The 23533-nt window shown below is 38.2% G+C and overlaps 1 protein-coding gene across 2 annotated transcripts in view; it reads left to right on the top strand.

Annotated features, from left to right (window-relative positions):
- The window catches only part of CD109 (CD109 molecule), a 142764-nt gene that overhangs the window by 4880 nt on the left and 114351 nt on the right, over positions 1-23533 (top strand). For both annotated transcript variants that reach the window (XM_079146499.1, XM_079146498.1), the window contains exons 4-5: positions 15386-15414; positions 20839-21069. In XM_079146499.1, the coding sequence (XP_079002625.1) occupies positions 15386-15414; positions 20839-21069 (260 nt within the window). The remainder of the gene's footprint in view (positions 1-15385; positions 15415-20838; positions 21070-23533) is intronic.

The following is a 23533-nucleotide window of genomic DNA, read 5'->3' as shown; positions in this document are numbered from 1 at the left end:
TTAGGGCCTCACTAAGTTGCTGAGGCTGGCTTTGAACTTGTGATCCTCCTGCCTCAGCCTTCCGAGCTGCTGGGATTATAGGTGTGTGCCACTATGCCCAGCGGTTTTTTTTTTTTTTTTTTTAAATAATAATTTTATTTCATTTATTTATTTATTTTTAATGTGGTGCTGAGGTCAAACCCAGGGCCCTGCACACGCGGTTGGCAAGTGCTCTATCACTGAGCCACAACCCCAGCCCCTAACGTCTCCTTAAAGATTTAGATTAGATTCTCAAGAGTGCTTGTCGTCATCCCCATGTCACTGCCACCACTTTCATCATTGTAGCGTTATCACCATCATCTTTCAGTGAAAACAATTATAGAGCTAGTTTAGTAATTGATAAAAACATTGTAAAAGTTCAACAGGTAATAAACACCAGAGGAGAGAAGATGGAGCAGCCCTTGGCTTGGAATCAGTCTATAATATTGGGTGGAGAGTGAGTCTGCTCCGTTTTCTCTTCCCTAGTCTTGTCCTAGAGTTCCATGCCAATCAGGAAAAAAAGTTAAGAACATTGAGATTCACCGGTTGTAAATGAGAACTCTTAAGGCATATAAAAGCATTGAATTATTTTGATGTCATTGAAATCATAATCTCCATTTTATTTCCCTTCTCGTTCTGTAATTTGAAAGTTTCATTTATACACTTTCACTAGTTTTCTGGAACAAGATTTACTTCAAATAAGAAAGAGCACAGTCTTTCTCCCCATTAATGAATTAGTTTTCACTGGTTTTGTAAATTTGATTTAAGGAAAAAAACCTGAACTAAAATGCTAGCTGAAAATTGGGGAACTCTGCAAGGGCATCTCCTGGTGAGTGTCTGCTGGCTGGCGGCACCATTAGGTTTTAGTGTTGCCAGGCCCACTCCTATTTTTCCCTTGAGGTATTGGGATGAGGCACTCTATGTCTATATCCTCTGATAACCTGCTTTTAGTTTTTGCCTTAAATTTCGGAGAGTTAATGTAGCATGTTCACTTTCTATTTTTTTCAGCATTTAAAAATCTTTTTTTTTGGTCTTCCATTAGCTTTATTATTTTGACTGTGGGGCATTTTATTTTCTATCATGTTCCAGTAAGGGTAAGAAAATTTTAATATTTGAGATACTAGCTGACGAACTAAAAAACCCATCCGGTTCATTTAGAACAGCTTTCTGGTGAAAACAAAGCTACTGAAGTACATTTCATGCTTCATAGATCAAAATCAGCCCCATGGTTTTTATGAAAGTAGATTAATTGGTGTAGTGTGTGGGCAGATCTCCCAGGACAGGTTTTCACAGGCGGCTTTGCCAGTGGAACTCAGTCTGAACCTGTTGTTACGTGAGAATTATTTTTAAAGGGTGTAGGCTATTCATTGAGGTATCTTTGCTATTGTGTGAGAGATATATATTAACAGGCAGGTGGAGCCTGAGTATAAAGGACCATAGTGTAGTAGATTTGCTTGGGCTTTGGAGTCTGTCTACCTGGATGCAGGTGCTGGCCTTTCCACTTAATGCTTGTGTGGCTATGGGCAGTCATGGTTTCATTTTCATGGTTTCAGTTTTATCATCTGAAAAATAGTGGTTTCTGCCTCATACAATGTTATGCTTTTTGTGAGGATGAAATGAGGTAACATTTAAAGTACTTAACACATAGGAATTGTTTAAGAAATTGTTAACTACTGTTATAAGAGAACAGCAACAATTCATGTCAAAGGCAGTTTTATTAATGACCTATTGGGGTGATCTGAAACTGGGAACTCTATAAAAGAAACATCACTAGCAAAGAATGGGAAGGTATTTAGCATATTAAATATTATGTTTCCCCACAGTGCCAGGGACTTTATGCAAAACAGTTAATTTCTATAACCTTTTGAAATAGGCACTATTATCTTCATTTTGGAGATGAGGAAACCAAGGCTAAGGGAGAACAGCTAATATACCTGAGTTAACCAAGCTAGTAAATAGTGAAGTTTGGATTTTAAGTTAGTTCTGTTTGAGGTATAAAAACCATAAGGTTTTCTTACTGCCTAGAAAACAGTGAAAGATTTTTGGTTTGCTTCATTTTGGGATATTGACAGAGTGTTGTATAGTCATCTTTCTCTAAAATCATTTTCACATTTGCTTATACTTTAGACTTGGAACTACTTAAATCTAATTTGGATCTAAAAAATTTCAAGATGAAATCCCAGCTCTTCTTTTAGTTTATTATGTGCTTCATAGAATTTTGGAGCTGGAAGGGACCTCAAAGATAAGCCAACTCAATCACCTAATTTATGGTGGAGGAGACTGAGGAGAGGTATGGTCTTAGTCTGAGGACTTAGTCAAGGTCAAATCACTTATTGGTGGCAAAGCTGGAAACATATTGTATGTCTCCAGATTTTCAGTCCACTGCTATTTCCATTATCCTTCAGGAAACTTTCCTAACATATGGAGAACTCTGGGTAAGACCTATAATATATTTGCAAATGTTAATTCTTCTGATGTGGAAGAAAATAAGACTTGGGAGTTTGAAAATGATTACTTACATATTTGTGCAAGTGTTTTGTTTCATCTCAAGGTGGAGTTGCTTTTATGGACTACTGCTTCTGCATAAGGGTGGGGACTGGACTGGGAGCATCATGGATCTTTAAAACATTACATTCTTTTGCCATATTTCTCAAAGTATGAATTGTATTTTCTAAAGATGCAGATTAAAGGCCAACCTCCAGATATGGGTAAGGTACAGGAATCTAAGTTTTAAGTTCAACCATCACAACCATCTTAGCCACAATAAAGTGAGAACAACTACCTTTAGTGTCTCACAAATTGTACTTGACCAAATACTGGAAAGCCTGAGAGCGAGTGGCATGTCCTTGCAAGCCTGTGATGACTCATGGCAGCTGAGAGGGCCCCTCCTGGACTTCTGTGTTTGCCCTCAGAGCAGCCCCCAACCCTAAGCATTGGTGCCAATTTTCAGCAGCAGAGAAATGTATCTTGTGGCTTGATTGTGAATCAATGGGTAAGGTTGAAAGTAAACACATTAATTCTTTAAACTTTAAGTTAAACATGTGCTGCTCTTTTTTCTAACACTGAATGAGTCACTGTCTTTGTGACTCACTGAAGGGTTGTGGTGGAAATAGAAATCAGATCCTATAAAACTTTGGGCTGGGTTACTGTTGATCCCTTATGTTCTGTTAAGATGGCTTTATAATGCTGAAACGAGTGCTTATCCAAAGACATTTCCCTTCGTTAGTTTAATATTCATGGATTATTTCTTGTGTGTGAAGCATGAGTGAATGGGGATTGTGGGACAAAGGGAAGGATTTCATTGGAGGTTCCAGAAGAATAATATATAATATTTAAACAGTACAGTGAGGTTGATCAATGAATACTAAGTTACAGTTAGAAGTAAGGTGTTCTGGTGTGCTATTGCTCTGTAGGGTGACGACAGATAACAATAATATACTGCATATCAAAAAGCTAGAAGGAAGGATTTTGAAAGTTTTCGCCATAAGGAAATGATAAATGTTTGAGGAGATAGGTATGTTTAACCTGACTTAAAAATTACATTTTATATATATATCACATGGTACCCCATGAATATGCACACTTTTTATGTTTTTGTACGTCAGTTAAAATAACTTAAAAAAAGTTATCTGACTTGAGAGACTGGATAAATGCTAGTAACACATACATACACAGTGCAGTAGACTGGAAAATTTTCATTTTTTGTTTGTGTAGAAAATGCACTGTGGTTTGCAAATAGTGCTTCTTGTGTCTGACACTGTGCATGGTAGTTACCTTTTACTTCCAGAGGGATACAGATGACCATTCATAAATGTCCCATAGTTACTCACAGACCAAAGAAGGGAAGGGTGTGCCAGAGGAAAGAGCTGATGGCTGGGAGTGGTGGTCATGAAGGTGATAGGGGTTTCTATGTGTTTTCTGAAGGGACATTTCATTCTGCTCTTGACGTGAGTTTGATGATGCATCCAGGTAGAGATACTCAGCTGATAGTTTTGAAATCATAGTTGGGGAGGGAATTTAAGGCATTGTTTCCATGGAGACAGACAATGTTGGAAATCCTGAGGATACATGAGATGTACAAGAGAGGCAGAACTTAAGGGAAGAAAAAGACTGAGGGCAGAAGCTTTGGAGGGGGAAAATAAGTCCATGAAAGGAATAGCCAATAGCCAATGAGAAGTCAGAGGTGGGTGGATTGAAGGTGGTCAGGTATCTCAGAAACCAAGGGAAGAGAAAGTTCTGATAAGGAAGCTTTGGTAGTGCCAAGGAATCCAGAAAACTGGAGAAGAAGAGGTCAGGACTGAGGAAAGGACATTTGTGAACCATAAATGAATGGCTCTAATTTGCATGTCGGGAGCAAAGGCAAGTTTTAAGGAATGAACAGAGGTAAGAAAATAAATCAAAAAGTGATTCCACTCTTTCCAGAAGTTTGAAGGTTGAAAGGAGAGAGGCAGATGATCTCTTAAAAAGCACAGTAGAGAGAGAAAAGTGACCAAAGGTGGGGGTGGATAATTCATGGGTCAGAAGAGGTGGGATCAGGATCAGGATCGGGGCACGGGGGATTGGATTAACCGTAAAGTTGTACTTTTTTATTTGATGAAAGAAAGAAATAGAGAATGTATGAGTGTGGGAAATCATCCTTATTTAGCAGAATCAGACTAGGTTGAGCCATGGGACACAGAGGCCTGGATTCCAAGAACTAACAGCCATGGAGGCCTATCCCAGATTGCAAGGAAGCATGTGATGCTGCGTGGGAGTGGTTCCCTGTCTCCTTCTGGAATATTCCCCCTAAGAGAATGGCTCCCCTAACTCCACCCTATTCTGTCTATCACAGAAGAAACTCCTCCTGGTCCTGTCCCTCCTTTTCCTGCATGTCTATAAATAAAAGAGAGTTGGGCTACTCCAGGTCCTTGTTGTTAGAGGCCAGAGCTGGTATGGCAAGACCCTTCATGCCCCCTCTCATTTAAAAAGTGTATTGGCTCTTGTGTGTTTCTTGAGTAATAGATTGGAAAACAGCCAACATCCTCTGATAGTTAACCCTTTTCTTATCCAAGCTGAGAGACCCCCACATATAAGGAAAGAAACATTTTGACATATAGTTGAGATGAAAAAATAAAATTGAAAATTTTAAAATGAAGTTTTAGGAAAACTTTGTTACAGTTATCTATCTGCCTCTAAATTATACAAATCTGGCCTGTACAGAGATTCCTCTGGGTAGGAAATGGGGATAAATGTAGTGGCACGTCAGAAAAAGAAACACAGAATTGGAAATATTCCCTGGTGGTGCCCTGCACTGGCTCACTGCTGGACTGTGAGAAATTTGGAATGCAAGGACTAGGACTTGATTAGTGTCTAGGGAGGCGGCATGGGGAGAATAAAAAGGAAAGAACTGTTTAGGCTGAGAGGTGTGCCTCACCTGAAGTGTGAGAGGATAGGTAGAGTTACTTGATTATTGTCATGGCTGTCAGTGTAAGGGGTGGCATTATAACTCACTATTTCTTGGTCTGGGCTAAGATGACCATCATACCAAAGTTATAGTGACAAAATTCCAGGAGGAGATATAGTGGATCCTGGCCTTTATTTATCTCTTCTACTCTTTACTTCCCTTAGGAAAATTCTGAGTTGGCTTTTCACCCCTTGCCAGGCTCATGGTGAAGTTGTCAAAGAAGATTTAGTGGGGGGAGTAGCAGTAAGTAGTTAGTGGGCAGGTCTGTGGGTCTTTACTTCTGAAGAAATGACTCAAGAGTTAAAATCTAAAAACCAGAGTGGTAAAGAGGTTTGAAATAAATGGGGAGCAAAGTTTTTTTTTTTTTTTTTTTTTTTTAAGACCACCTGGTAGCTTCTATTTGGTGGGGCAATGTTAGGAATTTACATTTATGAGGCTGTAGCTTGCAGAAATGATTTTGTATTAAAAATTTAAATTTTGTTGAAATATGTGTGATATTTCCTCAGGCATATAAAGATAGGTTGTTTATTACTGCGAGCATTTCAAACATTTATTATGCATCCCATTGGCCATGGCACAATGCTAGATGATATACTTTGTGACCACACATAGTTCTTGTCCTTGTGCTCTTCCCAGGGAAGCCGAGTAAGCTTCATTTCATGTGCCAACTGGAGTTGATGGTAAAGGCCAATTGGAGTGCTGTGTGGACAGTTTCAAAGTCAAGTTGGGTTTACTGGATTAGAGAGCTAGATGAATTAGCTGTGTGTGCTAGTGGGAGGGGAGAGTGGAGCAAATGCTGCAGATGATTCTTGCTGGGTGGAAGAGGCATGGTTATCTATGTGGCTGAATTTGAGAATAATGTGGGCAAGAGAAAAGATGAAAGATTGGGTGTATCCGAATACTTATATCAGAGTGTTGTAAGCTATGGAAGAGGTAAAGGGAGGGAGGATGGGGATGTGTTTGGACTATTTTGGAAGGAATAGCTGGGTCCGTCCTATACGTTTGAGAGGCACCATGGGTCAGAATGGAAGTTCTGGAGCTACACTGAAAACGAATCCTTATATCACCTGAAAATCATAGTACCTATCTCACAACATTGTTGTGAGGGTTAAAAAAGAATTCTGTAGAACTGTACCATCCAATATGGTACACATTAGTTGTTTTTTTTTTTTTTAAAGAGCAAGTTTTTTTTTTTTTCTTTTTAGTTGTTGATAGACCTTTATTTTATTTATTTATTTTTATGTGGTGCTGAGAATTGAACCCAATGCCTCACATATGCTAGGCAAGTGCTCTACCACTGAGTCACAACCCCAGCCTAGTTAGTGGTTTTTAAGTATTTGAAATGTGGCTTATATGAATTGAAATGAGCTATGAATATAAAACATCCACTGGATTTTGAATACTTGGTAACAAAATTTTAACAATACTCAAAATTTTTTGTATTGATTTTATATTTGATGATAATATTTCAGACATTTTGGGTTAAATACAATACATAATTAAAATTAATTTCGCCCATTTCTTTTTTCTTTTTTTAGTGCATTGCTTAGAATATTTATCACAGTTCCTAGTGTGTAGTAAACAGGGCATGTTAGTTAGTTGGCACTCAGAATTGGATATTAATACTGATGCTTCTCTTTGGAGGGAGCACAAACCTTTGGCATGAGTCCAAGTCTATCTGTTCATGACTGATTTTGGCTGGAGGGGCCTTCAACCTGATTTCTTGAGAAAGGAGGTGGTATCTCTAAAAAGTTAACCATACCAGTGGGTAGCAACCTTTTTCTGTAAAGTGTTAATACTGTCGTTTTTCCTGACCTCTTGGTTTTTATTGCAGCTACTCAGTGCTGCCTCTGTAGTTTGAAAGCAGCTGTAGATGCTGCATGAACAAGCGAGCGTGGCTGTGTACCAAGAGACCTTTCCTTATGGATGCTGAAATTGGGAGTTTGTATAATTTTCATTTATCATGAAATATCATTCTTCTTTTGATTTTCCGCACCTGTTTCCAAGTAAAAAATCATGCTAAGTTCACGGACTGGACCAAAACATAGGTGCGGGCCAGATTTGCTCTGTAGGATATAGCTTCCCAACCTTGCCATTTAGCAGCCAAGAACCTTGTCTCTTGGTTTTTCATTTATACTGTGCATTTGTTTGTTTTATGATTAGTGGGTTTTTGTTTGATCCAATTTCACTGAGATGTCTAAATGGAATCAAACATTATGTATGAAACTCGTATTTATTGAGGTGTTTGTAAGCAAAAGAAACAAACAGATAGCAAAAGGAGGATGTAAGAGACCATAGGATATTTTGTTCTGTTTTACTGACTTGTACTTTCTATATAAATTCAGTTCACTGGATGGTTGTTTCACCTTTAAATGACATTTAACTGTAAAGCAGAAACATTGTATTTTAAGGGTTGCTTTCCACAGATTTGTGGTGGAAACTCTTCCTTCTCAGTTTGTCCATCTGCTGATCAAAGACTATGCTGCCTAGTGAGAGAACATTTAATACATTGATAAAGGGGTCAAAAATTTCAACTAAGAATAGAGTAATAATAAAGTTTATTACTGCTTATGACTGAAAAGCAAAGGGTTACCAACAAGAATTAAAGAAGCAAACACTAAGTCAGGCCATATATATAGTGGAAAATCAATTTTTTTTTTTTTTTTTGTAGAGAGTATTTCTGGACCTAGTTGGATTTCCAATTACACACTTTGCCTTCAGCAATTCTCCAGGACAGCTGTCAGAAGAGGCAGCATCTGGTATTACAGAGTGTGTTTAAAAAGTTAAGGGAAGGTTAGTTTTCGTGTATGCTTATTACACAACTTAAAAATAGCTTTGACTCTATTTGTAAATCAAATGGCCGGTTCTCATGCTGTGCCAAGCTTAAGTCTTAAAACAAGGTTTCTTTTGAGTTGCTTAGGCAATGTGGGGAAGGAGAAACCATCTGAGAGGGTTTTCAGATTGACTATCTCTGGTCATACAGGAAAATGGTCAGTTTTACAGAGTTAGCCAGAAAAACGCTAAGAAGGACTTTAGTAACAGTGTCTCTTTAGTTAGTGATTTCAAAGATTGCCCTTCCCCCATTCAAGAGATGGTGACTAGTTCCCATGTCTGAGTGGAGCCTTGCCAAAAGGGAAAAAAATATTCACAACAGTTTGCAAATACTATCCATTTAATTCTTAACCTAGCAACAGCAGAGAAAGAGATGATTATTCCTCACCTACACTGCCCCACCCCCAGTGTTCCTAGTTTTATGTCTTGGTGGCATAAATTATTGCTAAAATGTTGGGACATTCAAAAAGTTCTGTGTTTGGACTTAATAAACACCTAGGAAGTTCCAAGCCATGTTCATAAATTTACAGGCAAGACAGCAAGTTAAAAAAAATTATTATTTAAAGTTGACCTTTAGATAAGAATATAGGAGACCAGTGAGTATCATAAGTCAGATTTCTGTTTGCATTGTTTGAGCCACTCCCTGGATCCCACAAGAGTGAGAGGTGGGTGAAACATCTCTGTCCCTGCACTCTACTTTTGGATGGAACTTCTCTTTCTGGCTGTATGTCTTTCCTGGTTCTGTGAACAGATGTGGTCATGTGTCTGCACAGGACCCAGGCATGTAGTCAGTCAACTCTCTCAACTTCTTTCTAATGAGAAAACCCTTCCAAGGTTTGACTAAACTAAAAACCACATTTAAAAAAAAAAAAAAGTTCTATGAAATGGGATTTCTTGTACTTCAAATCTGGTGAACTTGTTTTGAATCGCTAAAATGCTTGCCTTCCACTTAATCAACCCACGAGGTCTGAGATCTATTTGAATGAATTGTAGACTCCCAGCTCTTTTCCACTTTCTCCTTGCTTGATGTCACTTGGACCAAAATAAACTTCTACCCCTCATCCCTCCTTATCTTTATAAATTTGCTGGCAGTGGGAGGCAGACTGTGGGTCAGACCAGGGGAGAAAGGAAGCACATTGTTTCCTCCAGTAATTGAGCTGACAAAATAGTCAACCCCTGGTGATTTATCCCACAGTAAAGAAAAATAAGTACCTCTCAGTAATGGAAGGCACTGGTTTGTTGGTGTAGCTCATTGCAATTTAATTTTTTTCTGTTTTATTCTAATGTGGGACATTGGTAGACGCTGTGCTGGACTACCCAGATCAGGCGTGAAGGACTTCTTCCTGCAAGCTGCTGAGGGTCTGGCAGCCTGCTGCTCTCAGAGCCGTGCCCTCTGGTACCTGCAGGTACTAAAGAGTCACCTGACCCAAGGTTGCCCGCCTCTTTGGAATGGCTGGCATAGGCTCCTGAATCTACTGGTTCTGATGACTGATTAACATAGAGTTGAGGAGAGAAGAGTTCAGGATGAATGAGACTCTTAACCTCCATGATTGAGGAAGTGGGGCTGACAGCATTCACAATGTTATAGTGAGCAACTTAAGAACAGACCGATCACCACTGACAAGTTCCAATTTGAGAGTCATTATGAAGCCGGCCGGCTGACTGTCTCACACAATGCCCCAAAAATGGCTACTGGGAGAACAGCCCTGACCATAGGGTTGCAGGGGTTTTTATACCATAAGTCAGTACATCAATCATAAGTATCTGTTACTCTGATTTAAAATTACAAACTAACAGCATGAGATCTAAAATCATTAGCAGAAGAGGGAAGTGGGTCAAAATGACCTTACTTAGGTACAAACTAAAGAATGGTTACTAACATCTAAATAATCACTGTTGACATCACTGTTAACAAGGTACATCGTTTAGGAAAAATAGGAATCAAAAAGAGAATAATTTTTCATTATATAAGAATAGTCATTTTGTCATTTTGTATTGCCAAATATGTCATGCTAAGTAACTGATGATGGGTACAGAGGCCAGTGTTCCCATGGGAGAAGCTAACAACTGTTGATGGGTACAGAGGTGGGATGTTCCCACAGGACAAGCATGGAGTCTCGGAGCAAAATGGAGACTGTTTAGTCATTGTCCATGTAGCCTGGCCTATAACATTTCCATGGAGCTAAATCTGTCAACCTGTCACAACAAAGGCTATGCAGGCTGTGGAGTGTAACTGCTTCTTGTGCGGAGAATCAGGGCAGAGCAGTGACGAGGGCTCTGACCCAGGAGTCCAGCAGCCCTGTCAGAGCCTTGGCCCCATTGCTGTAGTCTGTGACCATGGGTGAGTTTCTTCAGGTCTCTGACTTAAGGCTCTCATTTATAAAATGGAATTGTTGTGAGGATTAAACCAGTTAGAACACTCTATAAATACTATGATTATTTTTTTCACAAAATTAAAAAATTGAATTCTTTCAGATCTGTTGGTGGTTCTGTTGTTTCTAAGTAAAAATTTAAGTGTTATATCCTCTAGGTTAGGGCTGTCCAATGGAAGTCTAGTAACTATGTAAGTGTTGCTAAAAGCTCGGTCCTTGTCCCCAATGCCAATCCAGTAACGAGGACACAGTTTTGAGAAAAAGGAAAAAGAAGGTTTATTACTTTGCAAACAAAGGAGAAACACAGGGAACTCCTGCCCCAGAGTCTGTGATTCTGCCCATCAGGGGGAGCAAGGTTTTATTTTTAAATGCAATGAATAGTCTATTAATTTTACAAGAGAACAGTTGTACACGTCAGTAAATGACTCAATAAGGGCAAAAATAAAATACACTTTAGTAATCGATTAAAATGAGAGACAAAATGAGACTACCAAAATTTACAGGATAGTCAAATTACATGAACAAGGGGTTTTTAAAAGAGGTTGTTTAAAGGCTATATTCCACATGTTCTCTTTTGGAAACTTCATTCTAAGGTGAGTGTGTACTCAAGGACTGATAAATCTGTCTAAAATGGGAAAGAAAGGTAATCCTGTTTCCCCTGAGATTAGGAAGGGGGAGAGATTAGGGAGGAGCAGGGAGAGAGGAAGAGAAAGAAACATGTCCATTTAAAAAAATAGGTTGCAGGACTGGGGAGATAGCTCAGTTGGTAGAGTGCTTGCCTATCAAGCACAAAGCCCTGGGTTTGATCCCCAGCACTGCAAAAAAAAAAAAAAAAAGGTGGCAGAGCAAGAGCAGCAAGGGCTACATTCAAAGCATAAAGTAGACCACTGTTACATAAGTAATTGAAAATCTTCTAGTAGCCATATTAAAAAGGTAAAAATAAGCAGATAAGATTAATTTTAATAATATACTTTAACCCAGTAGTCTACAAATATCAATTCAACATGAATAAAATTATGGATGAGGTACTTTATACTCTTCTTTTGTTCTAAGTCCTAGAAATATGGGTGTATTTTATAATTACTGTGTATTTCAATGACTCAATAACCACATGTGGCTAGAGGCTAATACATAGGACCTCCAAGCTTTAGAGACTGCTAGTTAATTTTGTTTCAAAAGTATTCCAGCTATCTATCATTATGAAATAAGCCACCCCCAAATTTATTAGCTTAAAATAGCAGTGGTTCTTAGCTTGTTTGTACATACTAGATTGGTGATTATTGCCTGAATTAAGCATTTCTGTGATAGTTGTGAAATTTTCTAATTCCAGGATTCTGTCTATATTTGTTAGATGAATTTTATAAGTAAGAACTTTTATTCTTTGTCATTTAACCATTTATTTAATTATATAGCAGCATGAACTCATATAACCCATTATTTATGTCCATGCTCAGGTTGTCTGGCCATAATATTTTAAATTGAGAACACACTCTTTCTACATGTACTGAGGTACCTGGTAAGAAATACTGTCTATATAGTAAATTCTGCTATAGGGACACAATATTCTTAATTTAATTTTTCCTGCCATATTGAAATGTTCAAGTATTTCAGCCGAAATAATTCACAGGTCCTGTCATTTTGCTTTCAGTTCTATGCCTCTCTCATGGAAATTAGGGCCTTGTGTATGCTGGGCAAGCATCCTACTTCTAACCCAACAAATATTTTTTATAAGACAGAATTTGTTAAGTAAATTGACTGTAGTTTTTTTCAAGGATTTACCAAGTTTAGTTGCTGCAGCACCATAGGGCTTTTCAATTTTATTTCAATTCAATGTAGAATATATCTGTCCTGTTAAAAATAAAACCTTAATGAACAGAGCCCCCCAGCTCAGTTGAGCTATTCCCAAAGCACAGGTGAGTATATATCCAAAGGAAATGAAATCAGCATGGCAAAGACATCTGCATTCCCTTGTTCATTGCGCATTTCTTGTGATAGCCAATACATTGATTCAACCTGTGTGTGTCCATCAGCAGGTAAACGGATAAAGGAGATGGTGTATATACTCACAATGGAATACTGTTCAGCTTTAGAAAGGGAAATTCTGTCATTTGTGATAACACGGATAAATCTGAGAGCATTAAGTGAAATAAGCCAGGCACAGAAAAACAAATACCATATGATCTCACTTATATGTAGAATCTAAAATGTTGAACTTAGAGAATCAGAGAGTAAAATGAGGTTGGGCTGGGGGCTTGAGGAGATGTTGGTCAAAGGATAAAATTTCCATTCAACAGGAGGAATAAGTTCATGAGATCTATTGTACATCATGGTTATAGTGATTAAGGATAACATTTAATATACTTGAACACTGCTAAGAATGTAGATTTTAAGTATTCTTACCACAAATAAATGAGAAATGTGTGAAGTAATGAATATGTGAATTAGCTTTTTAGCCACTGCACAAATTATGTATCAAAACATCATATTGTACACCATAAATATATGCAATTTTTACCTATCAAAAAAGAATGAACTATTTCAAACATGCAGATTGAACCTATCCCATAATAACATTTTTCTAACCAACAAAAGATCCAGGACAAATGCTAAATCAGAATGTGCATAACAGGGTCAACTGGGATACTGGTGTCAAGGGCTCAGCCTGTGCAGAGAGCCTGTTGAACTTTGGGCCAGTCTCATCTCTGCTGCCCTCTCCTGGCCAGTGGCTTGGCCCAACCAGATCTTTGCTTGGGTAGACTGAAGATGACCTCTGTTCTGTGGATTTGCTGCTCCTCCGCCTGAAGCATGTTTCCTGCCCTTCCCTCACCTGGCTAATTTCTCCTGTCTTAGAATGGCAGAGGCTGGCATCATTTTCTCTAGGCGTTGCCCCTCCAGTCCTCCTATGTGCTCCCCCTCCCCCCTCTTTCTATGTCTGTTCAACTGCTCTTCTTCACTTTCTCAAAACATGTTTTGTCCACCGTCCTCTTATGTAAAACTCCCACTCTTTGGTTTCTATGCTGATAGGTGTTAGATAAGCTGATTTATGCTGGGTGATAAATGATGGTGATCACTTGCTTATTTGCTCCTGGAAACATATTCGTGTTTCCTTGAGGCCCACTGAAGCTGTGGTCTTTGTGGTGGTGTGCAGCCATCTGAACAAGATTATTTATTAATAATAAGATAAACAAGATTATTTACAAGAGTGAAGGTAGAAAATGTACTTTCATTTTTGTAATTGAGAAAAACTAGGAAATTAAGGTTTTATTATTTGATAGTTTGAGAAAATACATGTACATAACATTATGACTAGTTTAACATTAGTAATGTGTACTAAATGTTTTTATTTATGGAGTGCTTCATCATAAAAATTTGAAGGCTATTGTTGTAGAGGCATACTGACATTCCCAGTGGAAAACTCTTTAAGCTTTCTGGCACTGTGATGGCTAACACATCAAATGTTTCCTATGTGTCAGGAACTGTTCTGTACACTTTACAGGCATCAAGTACCACCTCACTACCATCTTGTGAGGTTGGTGATTATCAATTTCCTCATTTTATGGATGAAAACATTGGGCTGGAGAATCAGGTAACTTGTTCAAAGACAGAGCTGGAATGTGGCAGATTCATGATAGAACCAGTGAGATCTGACTTCAGAAGCCACTTTTAAAACTCCTGCTGTGTATTGTGCAACATTTTGGTGCCTCTCTGATCTCACATGATAAACCCATGTGGCTTCCAGGAGGAGAGGGACCATGTCTGTTTTTATTAATTTTGGCATCTTTAATAAATAATTTTCAAGTTAATCAAGGAAAGGAGGTTCTATTATCTTCTGATGGGAACTTCAGATAAGTACTTTTTAATTTTTAACTTGAAACCATTTTTCCCTCAAAATAAATGGATATGATGAGAAGTTGGCATGAATTAAAGTAGCAATCCTATGTTTAGAAACTGTATGCAAAAACATCTGCACCACCCTAATACTCATGAGTCAGTTATGACTCCCAGCTCCCCCTTGACATGACTAATGCCTTCCTTTTCTTTCTTTATCATGAGGGTATGAGAACATAAAAAATAGACCTTGATGTGAGGGTAGATCAGCGGTACAGTGCGTGCTTAGCATTCATTAGACTCTGTGTTCAATCCCCTGTACTACATAAAACAAAGAAAAAACAAAATGAAAAGTCCCTGAACAGCAAAACACCCCCCATCCTGAACTCCCAAACTGCAGGTTCCCCTATGCTCTACCGAGTGTCCCTTAAAAACATAATCTGGGGCCAGGGTTGTAGCTCAGTGGTAGAGTACTTGCCTAGCATGTGTGAGGCCCTGGGTTCAATACTCAACATCACATAAAAATAAATAAATAAAATAAAGGTAAATAAATAAAATACAACTAAAAATTATTTTTAAAAACCCCAAAAAACATATGCCTTAGAACAGGAATGAGAGCTGTAGCAACAATGAGAACAAATAATAATGACAAAGAGAAGAAAATTTTCCTGTTTTGGGTGCTTATTCATTGACATTTTAAAAATTATAATCCTTAGATCTTTGACACAAGGATACATAATAATTTCTAGTATATTCTGGGCATTATGAAATTGTTTTGGTTTAACCAAATGCATTTATAATCCCATCTACATCTAAGAGTTTTATAAATTTCATGTTATAGTATCACATTCAAAGTGTGACAAATCTCTTTTCTTCCCTGTTTTTCTTTTAGGTTCTTTCAGGACACTTACTCTTCCAGCAGTGAGTATTCATTTGCAGTTTTTGGTTTTAGAAATACATTGCCTCAATGAGCTAAATAAATTAATATTTTATTGGCTTTTTGTCTGTTTGCATTTCTTGGAAGTGTATCTTGAGTTAAGTTCAGCCTTTGGATTATTTAAGAGTACTGCTATTTCAGGGATATTGGTTGTTAGGGTCTTCAAACTCTTAGCAGGGATTTTCCTTTTGTAAAATAGAGAAGTTCACTGTGTTTGTTCCCCCTTGCCTTAATGAGCTTTAAGGTCTTCAATGTGTAATAAATACTCCGCTCTTGAGTTTCCTTGTCTTTGAAGAGGGCTATGCCATGCTGAGTCATATTAGAACCTGAGGCAAAAGAAATCAGTAATACTTGTCCTGTCTTTGTTAAAGTTTTAATTTTTTGGGGTCATAATATTTTCTTTGTATTAGTTTTGATATTTTAAAATATTAAATATTATTTTCTTGATTACAGTTGTTTGGTGCCCCTCCAATTTTGCCCCTGAGGCAAGTGCCTGACTTACCTCACTCTATCCTTGGCCCTAGAAGAGGGATAAAGATAGTCTCTAGCTCATAGGGATGCCTTAGAGTGAAATAAGATGTGAAAGTATTGTAAAATTTACTGTAGAAATGCAAAGGGGTTATTATTTTGTTGAGAGAGCCATCAGACCTTATTATTATATGTTGTTTGTGAACTAATCCTATTTCCCATGGCTTTGATTTGGAAGTCTGTGTTTTAATAACTATGCTTTGTTCTGGATTTTCAGGCGGTTGATGTATAGTAGACTAGACTTCATCATCCAACTAGAGGCACAGTTTGATAATTTTCTGAGAATAGATGACTAATGACTTTGGCCTTGACATAATATGTATTTGAGTAGGATCAGCATTACCTCATGAACCAGTTCACTTATTACCTCTTGATGGCTGTTTGTTAAGCATATTCAGAAACTACATTCATTTTGGGAGGTTCCAAGAGAATATTAATATTGTGTCCCAAATAGTATTTATAAAAATTATATTTCTTATCAATTAAGTTTCTAACATGTTGTGTTTGTACTTGCCTTACTGAGAAATATGCAGTTGCTAGCTGGCACTGGGGCATGTACCTGTAATCCCAGCTACTCAGAAGGCCGAGGCAGGAGAATTGCAAGTTCCAGGCCAGCCTGGACAATTTTGCAAGACACTGTCATTAAAAAAAAAAAAAAAGATGACAACGGACGAGGAGGAGGAGGAGGAGGAGGAGGAGGGGGAAGAGGAGAGGAAGGAGAAGAAAAGAAGAAGAAAAGAAGGAGGAGGAGGAGGAAGAAAGAAGAAGACACACAACCACAACAAAACAAAGAAAGGGCTGGGATGTAGGTCAGTGGTAGTGTTTACCTAGCTTGTGTGAGTCCCTGGGTTCAGTTCCCAGCACCGAAACACACACACACACACACACACACACACACACACACACACACACACACACACACCTGCTAACAATAGAAAGTAGAGGCGGGGAAAAAGGCATGAGCAGGCAAAAGTGGGATTCGCTGCTCCACTACAATCTTTGTGACAATAAATCATTAGCTGGCTAACGTTAATAGAACCTAAAACAGTAGATTCTGTGTGCATGACTCTGTTGAGAGGGTAGGCTAGAGGTGAAATTAAAATAAATCCTATGTAACGTAATTGCTCTACAGCAGCAGGAGAGTGGAAATCAAGTTCAGGAATCATAACTTGATGCCCAGTAAACTTTGTTTTCCTCAAGAGTCTGCATCTTCACAGACTGGAAGTGTAGAAAGGCTGGAAACAGGAGGAAGCAGGGCAAGGGCATGAGAGGTCTCCATGCGGTTTAAACCGTGCTTGTCTGAGCTGTCCCTAGCTAGAAATTTGGCTACTATAGTTCTTTTTAAAAATTTAATATTAACGACAAACCCTTTGTTTTTAATATTATATATGCTATTTCAACTCTATGTAGCTATAGTGACTATTTATTAAAAGCTTTACCAGAGATTATATTTAGGAGTATTTCCCTTTTTAGTAAAGGACATTTTTAAAGACTTAGTCATAAAACGTCTGGGTAACTTTGATAATTCATGGCAAAAATAGAAGAGTCTGTGTTTTCATGGGTGTTCAGTTTAAGTGGACCCAACTTTTTAAAGTGTATTTGCATCCTGATGTTTGTAAATGTAGTATTTTAAGTTATTTATTAAGGTCCTTATGATTTTTTATTGCAAAGCATGTGTATTTTAGGAGTGCATTAAAACAAATGTGTCTTATCTGATTTAGTCATTGTTTCTTTTTTAATACAAATAGCCTTCAATAAGAAGAAAGTAAAATCATAATTGCTGCTTAATATAAAGATTATTATTTTTTGTCTAAAATATGGTAGAGAGATTTCTCTTATTCTTGTGGTAAAGGAATCCAACTTAAAATGAGGCAGTGGTTTTATTTAATTAGACATGTTTTTAAAATTTATTTTAAATAAAGTCGATAAAAACTGCCATCCTAAATTTATCAATTCGACTTAAAAAATTATCTTCCATTTCTTTAGTAACTGGCGTTATCCAGGGTGTAAATGAAGATAAGCACTGTTGTGTCATTTCAAGTTTCCTTAGAGGAATGAACCTGTCAGAGGAGGTGAAAGAGCTCAGATTAGAATGAATCATGCTTATTTAATGTCCACCAAGGATCTTTTGAGCTTGCTTTTCTTATGTACTCTGAGCAGAAGGCTGTCGTTGACTCAGACAGATTGCATTTATGGATGCACAGAATAGGCTTAGCCTAATTGAGAATCGATATACTCAACTCAGAGGCTTATATTTTGTCAATAAAGACCTCTTGATACTGTCAACTCCTAGACTTTGTCTGGCTGATATATAGTCTCCAACTGTGGTGCCTCTACCTTCCTCCAGCTCTGTCCCCTCAGGTCAAGAAACAGGAGTCCAAAATATCCACGGGAAAATATTGATTCCTACATAAGAGATGGAAGTCTTTTATCAGGGGACTGCACTATTACCCATTTTGGGAAACCCTTTCTCAGTAAGTGGCCCCAAGAAGACAGAAGGCAACTGAAGACAGAAGGCCAGTAGAGATGCAGGAGCTTCTGTGCCCTAGGGTGTCCACTCTGCTGTGGATGCAGGTTACAACCCATCCCAGGTCTGACACACAGAAACCGTTGCAAAGATTGCTTAGATTCCACAGTATTCTCCATCCTTTCTCTTATGTGTTCCACTGTTAATAATGAAGAGCCAAAGTTTGTACTGATTCCTTGGGATTGTGGAGCACCATGCAGAGTCCCTGGTGACACTTTAATGAAAGTAATGTTGCCTGTTCTTCACAGAGAGAACCTAGGTCTACTGATGCACCTAGGCCTCTGTCATCATTCTGATTTCCTAGCACTGGGATTAGGACTGAGTCTTTGAGTACGCCGAATTACCTAAGTCTTATGTTTGGTCAGGTGGGGTTTCTAATGGAGCTCCCTGAAGGAGGAGGGAGAAGGGAGCAGAGGAAAATGTTTTGGGGTGCATTCATGTTAATTCTAATTTTCTGACTCTTTGGCTTTCTTGTGGTGAAGAAGCCTCTGCACCTCTGCATCATTAATTTAATGTTAGTATTTAATCTGCCATCTGTTCTCAGACCTTTGTGCCACTAAAACAATCAAACTGTATCCAAATTATAAAGAGCAATGCCATTGAATATATATATATATATATATATATATATATATATATATATATGTGTAGGAGATTGCTTTACTACTGAGTTACATCCCAATCTTTTATTTTTTTATTTTGAGAAAGTGTCTTGCTAAATTGCTTAGTGCCTTGCTAAGTTGCTTAGGCTGGTCTTGAACTGATCCTCCTGCTTCAGCATCCTGAGCCACTGGAATTACAGGCTTGTATGGCATATCTGGCTCAAATATCTCATTTTTGCGTGAGAAATATTTATAAATCTATGCCAGTTATAAGCATGTGATATGCTGGTTCCTAGCATGCGTATTTTCTTGCTTATAGTATTAAGGAATCTGACTGATTAAAAGAATCAGAGAACTAAAGTATTACTTGAGAAAATAGAATATAAGAATGCAAGACTAGACTCTCAGTCCCTCAAGGACATAGGTCTTTGGTTCAAGTTGTATCCCAATACCTAGGTCAACCTGGTATATAGGACCTAGGACAACCTGGTATATAGGAGGGGCTCAATAAATATTTATTTGTTGAAGAAAAGTAAATAGTACCAGAGGTTTCTTGAAAGTGACATTATTATTGTTTGTAACATTTTATTATTTACTTTCCAAATATACATAAACCTTAAAGAATTTCATAGTGTATTTTTTTTTTTTTTCATATTGGGAACTGAATCCAAGGCCCTGCTCATGTTAGACAGGTTCTATATCTCTGAGCCACATCCTGAGCCCTAGGCTCCACTTTTTGTCAGAGACTCAGAGACTTTTAGACATATTTTTAAGTCATCACATGAAGGTTTCTTTCTTTTCTTTTCCTTTTTTTTTAAGTACTGGGTATTTGAAACAAGAGGTGCTGTATCTCTGAGCTACATCCCATCCCTCTTTATTTTTTATTTTGAGATGGGATCTTGCTAAGTTGCCCAGGCTGCCCTTGAACTTGTGATTCTCCTGTTTCTGCTTCCTGAGTGGCTGGAATCGCAGGTGTGTGCCACTACTCTCCACAATCAAATTCTTTTTAGAGTAGTATATCTCATGTTGGATTTGTATCTGGGCTAGCAACCTGGAGTAACCTCCTTAGCCCCTGTAAGCCCTGGTTTCCTTGCTTGTGGAATTGTTTTAGTATAAGAATCTTCTAAAGGATTAATGTAAAATGATATATAGTGCATGTAAACTGTTTAGTATGGTTTCTTGTCTGTTAATGCTAGAAGGTAGAATTTCTGTTATTAATAATAGTAATGCAAGTAGCAGTACCATCATCCTTACTGAGACTGACACATGATGAGAAAAATGCAGGAAGACAATGCAAATGTGCCTTTCATGGGTGGACTGTCTCAAATAGGGCAAGTACAGGATGTTGGGGGATTGTTGAGGGATTCAGACCCCTAGTAACTGATGGGGAGGATCATTTGCAATTGGACTTGGAAGCAGCAAGGTGACTGGTATAGAGAGAGAGAGAGAGAGAGAGAGAGAGAGAGAGAGAGAGAGAGAGAGAGAGAGAGAGAGAGCGCACGCACGTGCGCGCGCGCGCTGTGGGGTGTGTGTCCTCTATTCCTGAAACCCTGTGATATAATTGGAGAGCAAACTACTGGATGTTAAAAGAGGAAAACAAATTGTTTGGTGCCCAGGAGGAGTAAAATTTTCAACATTGCAATTACTTCTGATAATACTATGTATTTAAATTTTCTATACTAGCTTGTAATTAAGACATTTTTGAGGTAAAAATTGAGACCCTGATATATCTGATCTCTTCTCCCCCACAGCTACCTCTGAACAGTGCCGATGAGATTTATGAGCTACGTGTAACTGGGCGTGCCCAGGATGAGATTTTATTCTCTGATGGTACGCATTTATCATTTGAGACCAAGAGAATGTCTGTCTTTATTCAAACGGATAAGATGCTCTACAAGCCAAAGCAAGAAGTGAAGTTTCGGGTTGTTACACTCTTCTCGGATTTCAAACCTTATAAAACCTCTTTAAACATTCTAATTAAGGTAAGAGGCAAACAAAATTAAAGCGAGTAGTTCAAACTATCTTACCAAAGCTCTCTTGGAAGTTCTGTTCATGTTCAGCAATGATTTATGATTTCAAACATGACTTTTTTGTGGTGCTGAGGATGGAACCCAAGGCCTCATGCATGCTAGGCAAATGCTGTACCACTGAGCTACATTCCCAGCCAGTTCTGTTCATGTGACTGACACTAATATTTCAGAATTTTACCTAAGGTAAGCTTTGTTCTCAACATGTTCCTCTGCCGAGGAAGGGAGGTGGTAGAGGCCTGGGTTCAGAGCTCAGGCTTCAAAGACAGCCTGTTCAGCTTCTGTTGGCTTCTTATTGATTTCTTCATTCGTCACACATTTACTGAACCTCTGTGTTCCAGGCACTGACACAGGGCAGTGCAGTGAACAGACTAAGTTCATGCTTATATCAAGTTTATTCTTGATATCATATCAAGTTTATAGGTAGTGAAGAAACATATATATATTTTATATATACATAAATATATTATATATATATATAGCATATACATGTATATATGCATATATATAAAACGGGTATGTAGGTATTCCTGTATGTGTGTTTGGGAGAGAGGAGTCAAGTTAGTTTATATTTGCTATTTTCCATAAAGTTATCAGGGGAAACTATTTGAGAAGAGGAAATAAAAGGAAAGGAAAAAAAAAAAAAATGAGCCCATTCAAAGGAAATAAAAGAATGAGCCCATACAAGCTGAGAGAACAATATGCGCAAAGGCCTTGAGGTGGGAGCTTGTTTTACTATTGGCAATGCACTGGGGCCCAGGGAGTGAGGGGATGGGTATTGGGAGATGAGATCAGACACAATTAGTGAGTTGGGGGTTGTGTCCATGTGGGGTATTTTTGGCCATCATATGGATTTTGGATTTTACCTTGAGTGAAATGAGGATTCACTGGAGAATTCAAGAAGAGGCACAACATGATCTGACTTAATGTCTTAAAAGGCTTACCTTAAAAGGATCACCATCAACGCTGAAAAAAATAGATGTTGGCTGTGTGACCTTGAAAAGATTAACTTCTCTAAACCTCAGTTTTCCTGACTGTAAAATGTGTAGTAGTGATACCTCTCAATGTTTTTGTGAGGATTAAATGAGATTATTCAAGTGAACCATTTCGAACCGTGCCTGGAGGACAGTATGTGCTCACCTGTGATTAGCTGTTATTATTGTAAGAAGAACTCTTTTTGAGAGGAATTCATTTGTTATGTGCTGCTTGAACATTCTGCTATCTGGAGGCAGCAAGGCTGGCAGATTGGGTGTTTCCCTGTGAGAGTCAAGTTGAGGTCCAGCTGGGCCTGGTTTTCTACATTTAAGCAGAGGAGCGTACTAGACATTTGATCATCACATGAACAGCTCATTCCAGTTGGCCTGGGATGCTCCTTATTTTTAAACTGTGAGTCAATTGTTTCGGGAATCTTTTAATCCTGCGACATTGGTTACTCTAAATGTTTTAATAAATAACAATGTGGAAGGTAAACCCAGGCTATTTAGTTTGGTATTTTCCTATTCTTCTTAGTTTATTCTTGTTATTAACACCACAACAAACAATCAAAAGAGCAAATACATAAAATTCAAGCCAAGATATGTCTGTAGCAAGTATCATGTTGATTATCATGGTGCTCAATGCATATTTCTTGAATTGAACTAGTATTATTTTTGAGTTTGCAGCTCTGTGAATTTCTGCTTTTGCTAGGTATGGAAATGTCCATAAAGCATATTGATACTGTGACTAGTAAGTTCATGGGGCTATGAGCAGGGTTGAACTGACTCTATTCATATCATCTGTCCTCATTCACATACCCTGAGAACTTACTATTGATGTAAAAAAGATGGTTTAGAGGTGAATGTTACCTCTCTCTGGCTGTTTTCAGCCAGTTCTTCCATCTACCACAGGCAGAAAAAAAGACAGTACTAGAGAAATAGCTTGTTCCAGACCTTAAATCAGAATTAACACTGCTGATTCTGGACAACTGGCCTCTTTTTCCTTTTCTCCTTCCTTCCTATTTTTATTTTTTGTGGTACTGGGGAATAAACTTGGGGCCTCATACATGCTCAACAATTGCTCTGCCTTTGAACTACACACCCAGTCCTGGCCTCTGCATTTTTATAGTTCTGTCTCTCCACTTCAGCATCTGTCTTTGAAATCTTAGATTTGTGGATTCTTTGGACTCTTCTGTCCAATTTTGGGCTTCACCTCTCACATTTGGCTTCCCCAGAAGGGCTTAGAGAGACCTTCCTCTGTTAGCTCTATGTTAGCTCTGTGATCTATCCCCACAAAAAATTGTGTAGCAGTGTTCAGAGGTGGAATGGTTAAATTATGACTTCATTCATGGATTTTGATGGATGAATAATTTAAGTGCACTATTGGGTGGTAACTGTTAAGCATGGTTGGAGGAAGTAGGTCACTGGGGGAGTGCCCTTGGGGA

The sequence above is a fragment of the Sciurus vulgaris genome, assembly GCF_902686455.1.
Source record: "Sciurus vulgaris genome assembly, chromosome: 7".
NCBI classification, from domain to species: Eukaryota; Metazoa; Chordata; class Mammalia; order Rodentia; family Sciuridae; genus Sciurus; species Sciurus vulgaris.
Note: the sequence above shows the minus strand (reverse complement) of the source record. Positions and strands in the feature narration are given on the sequence as shown.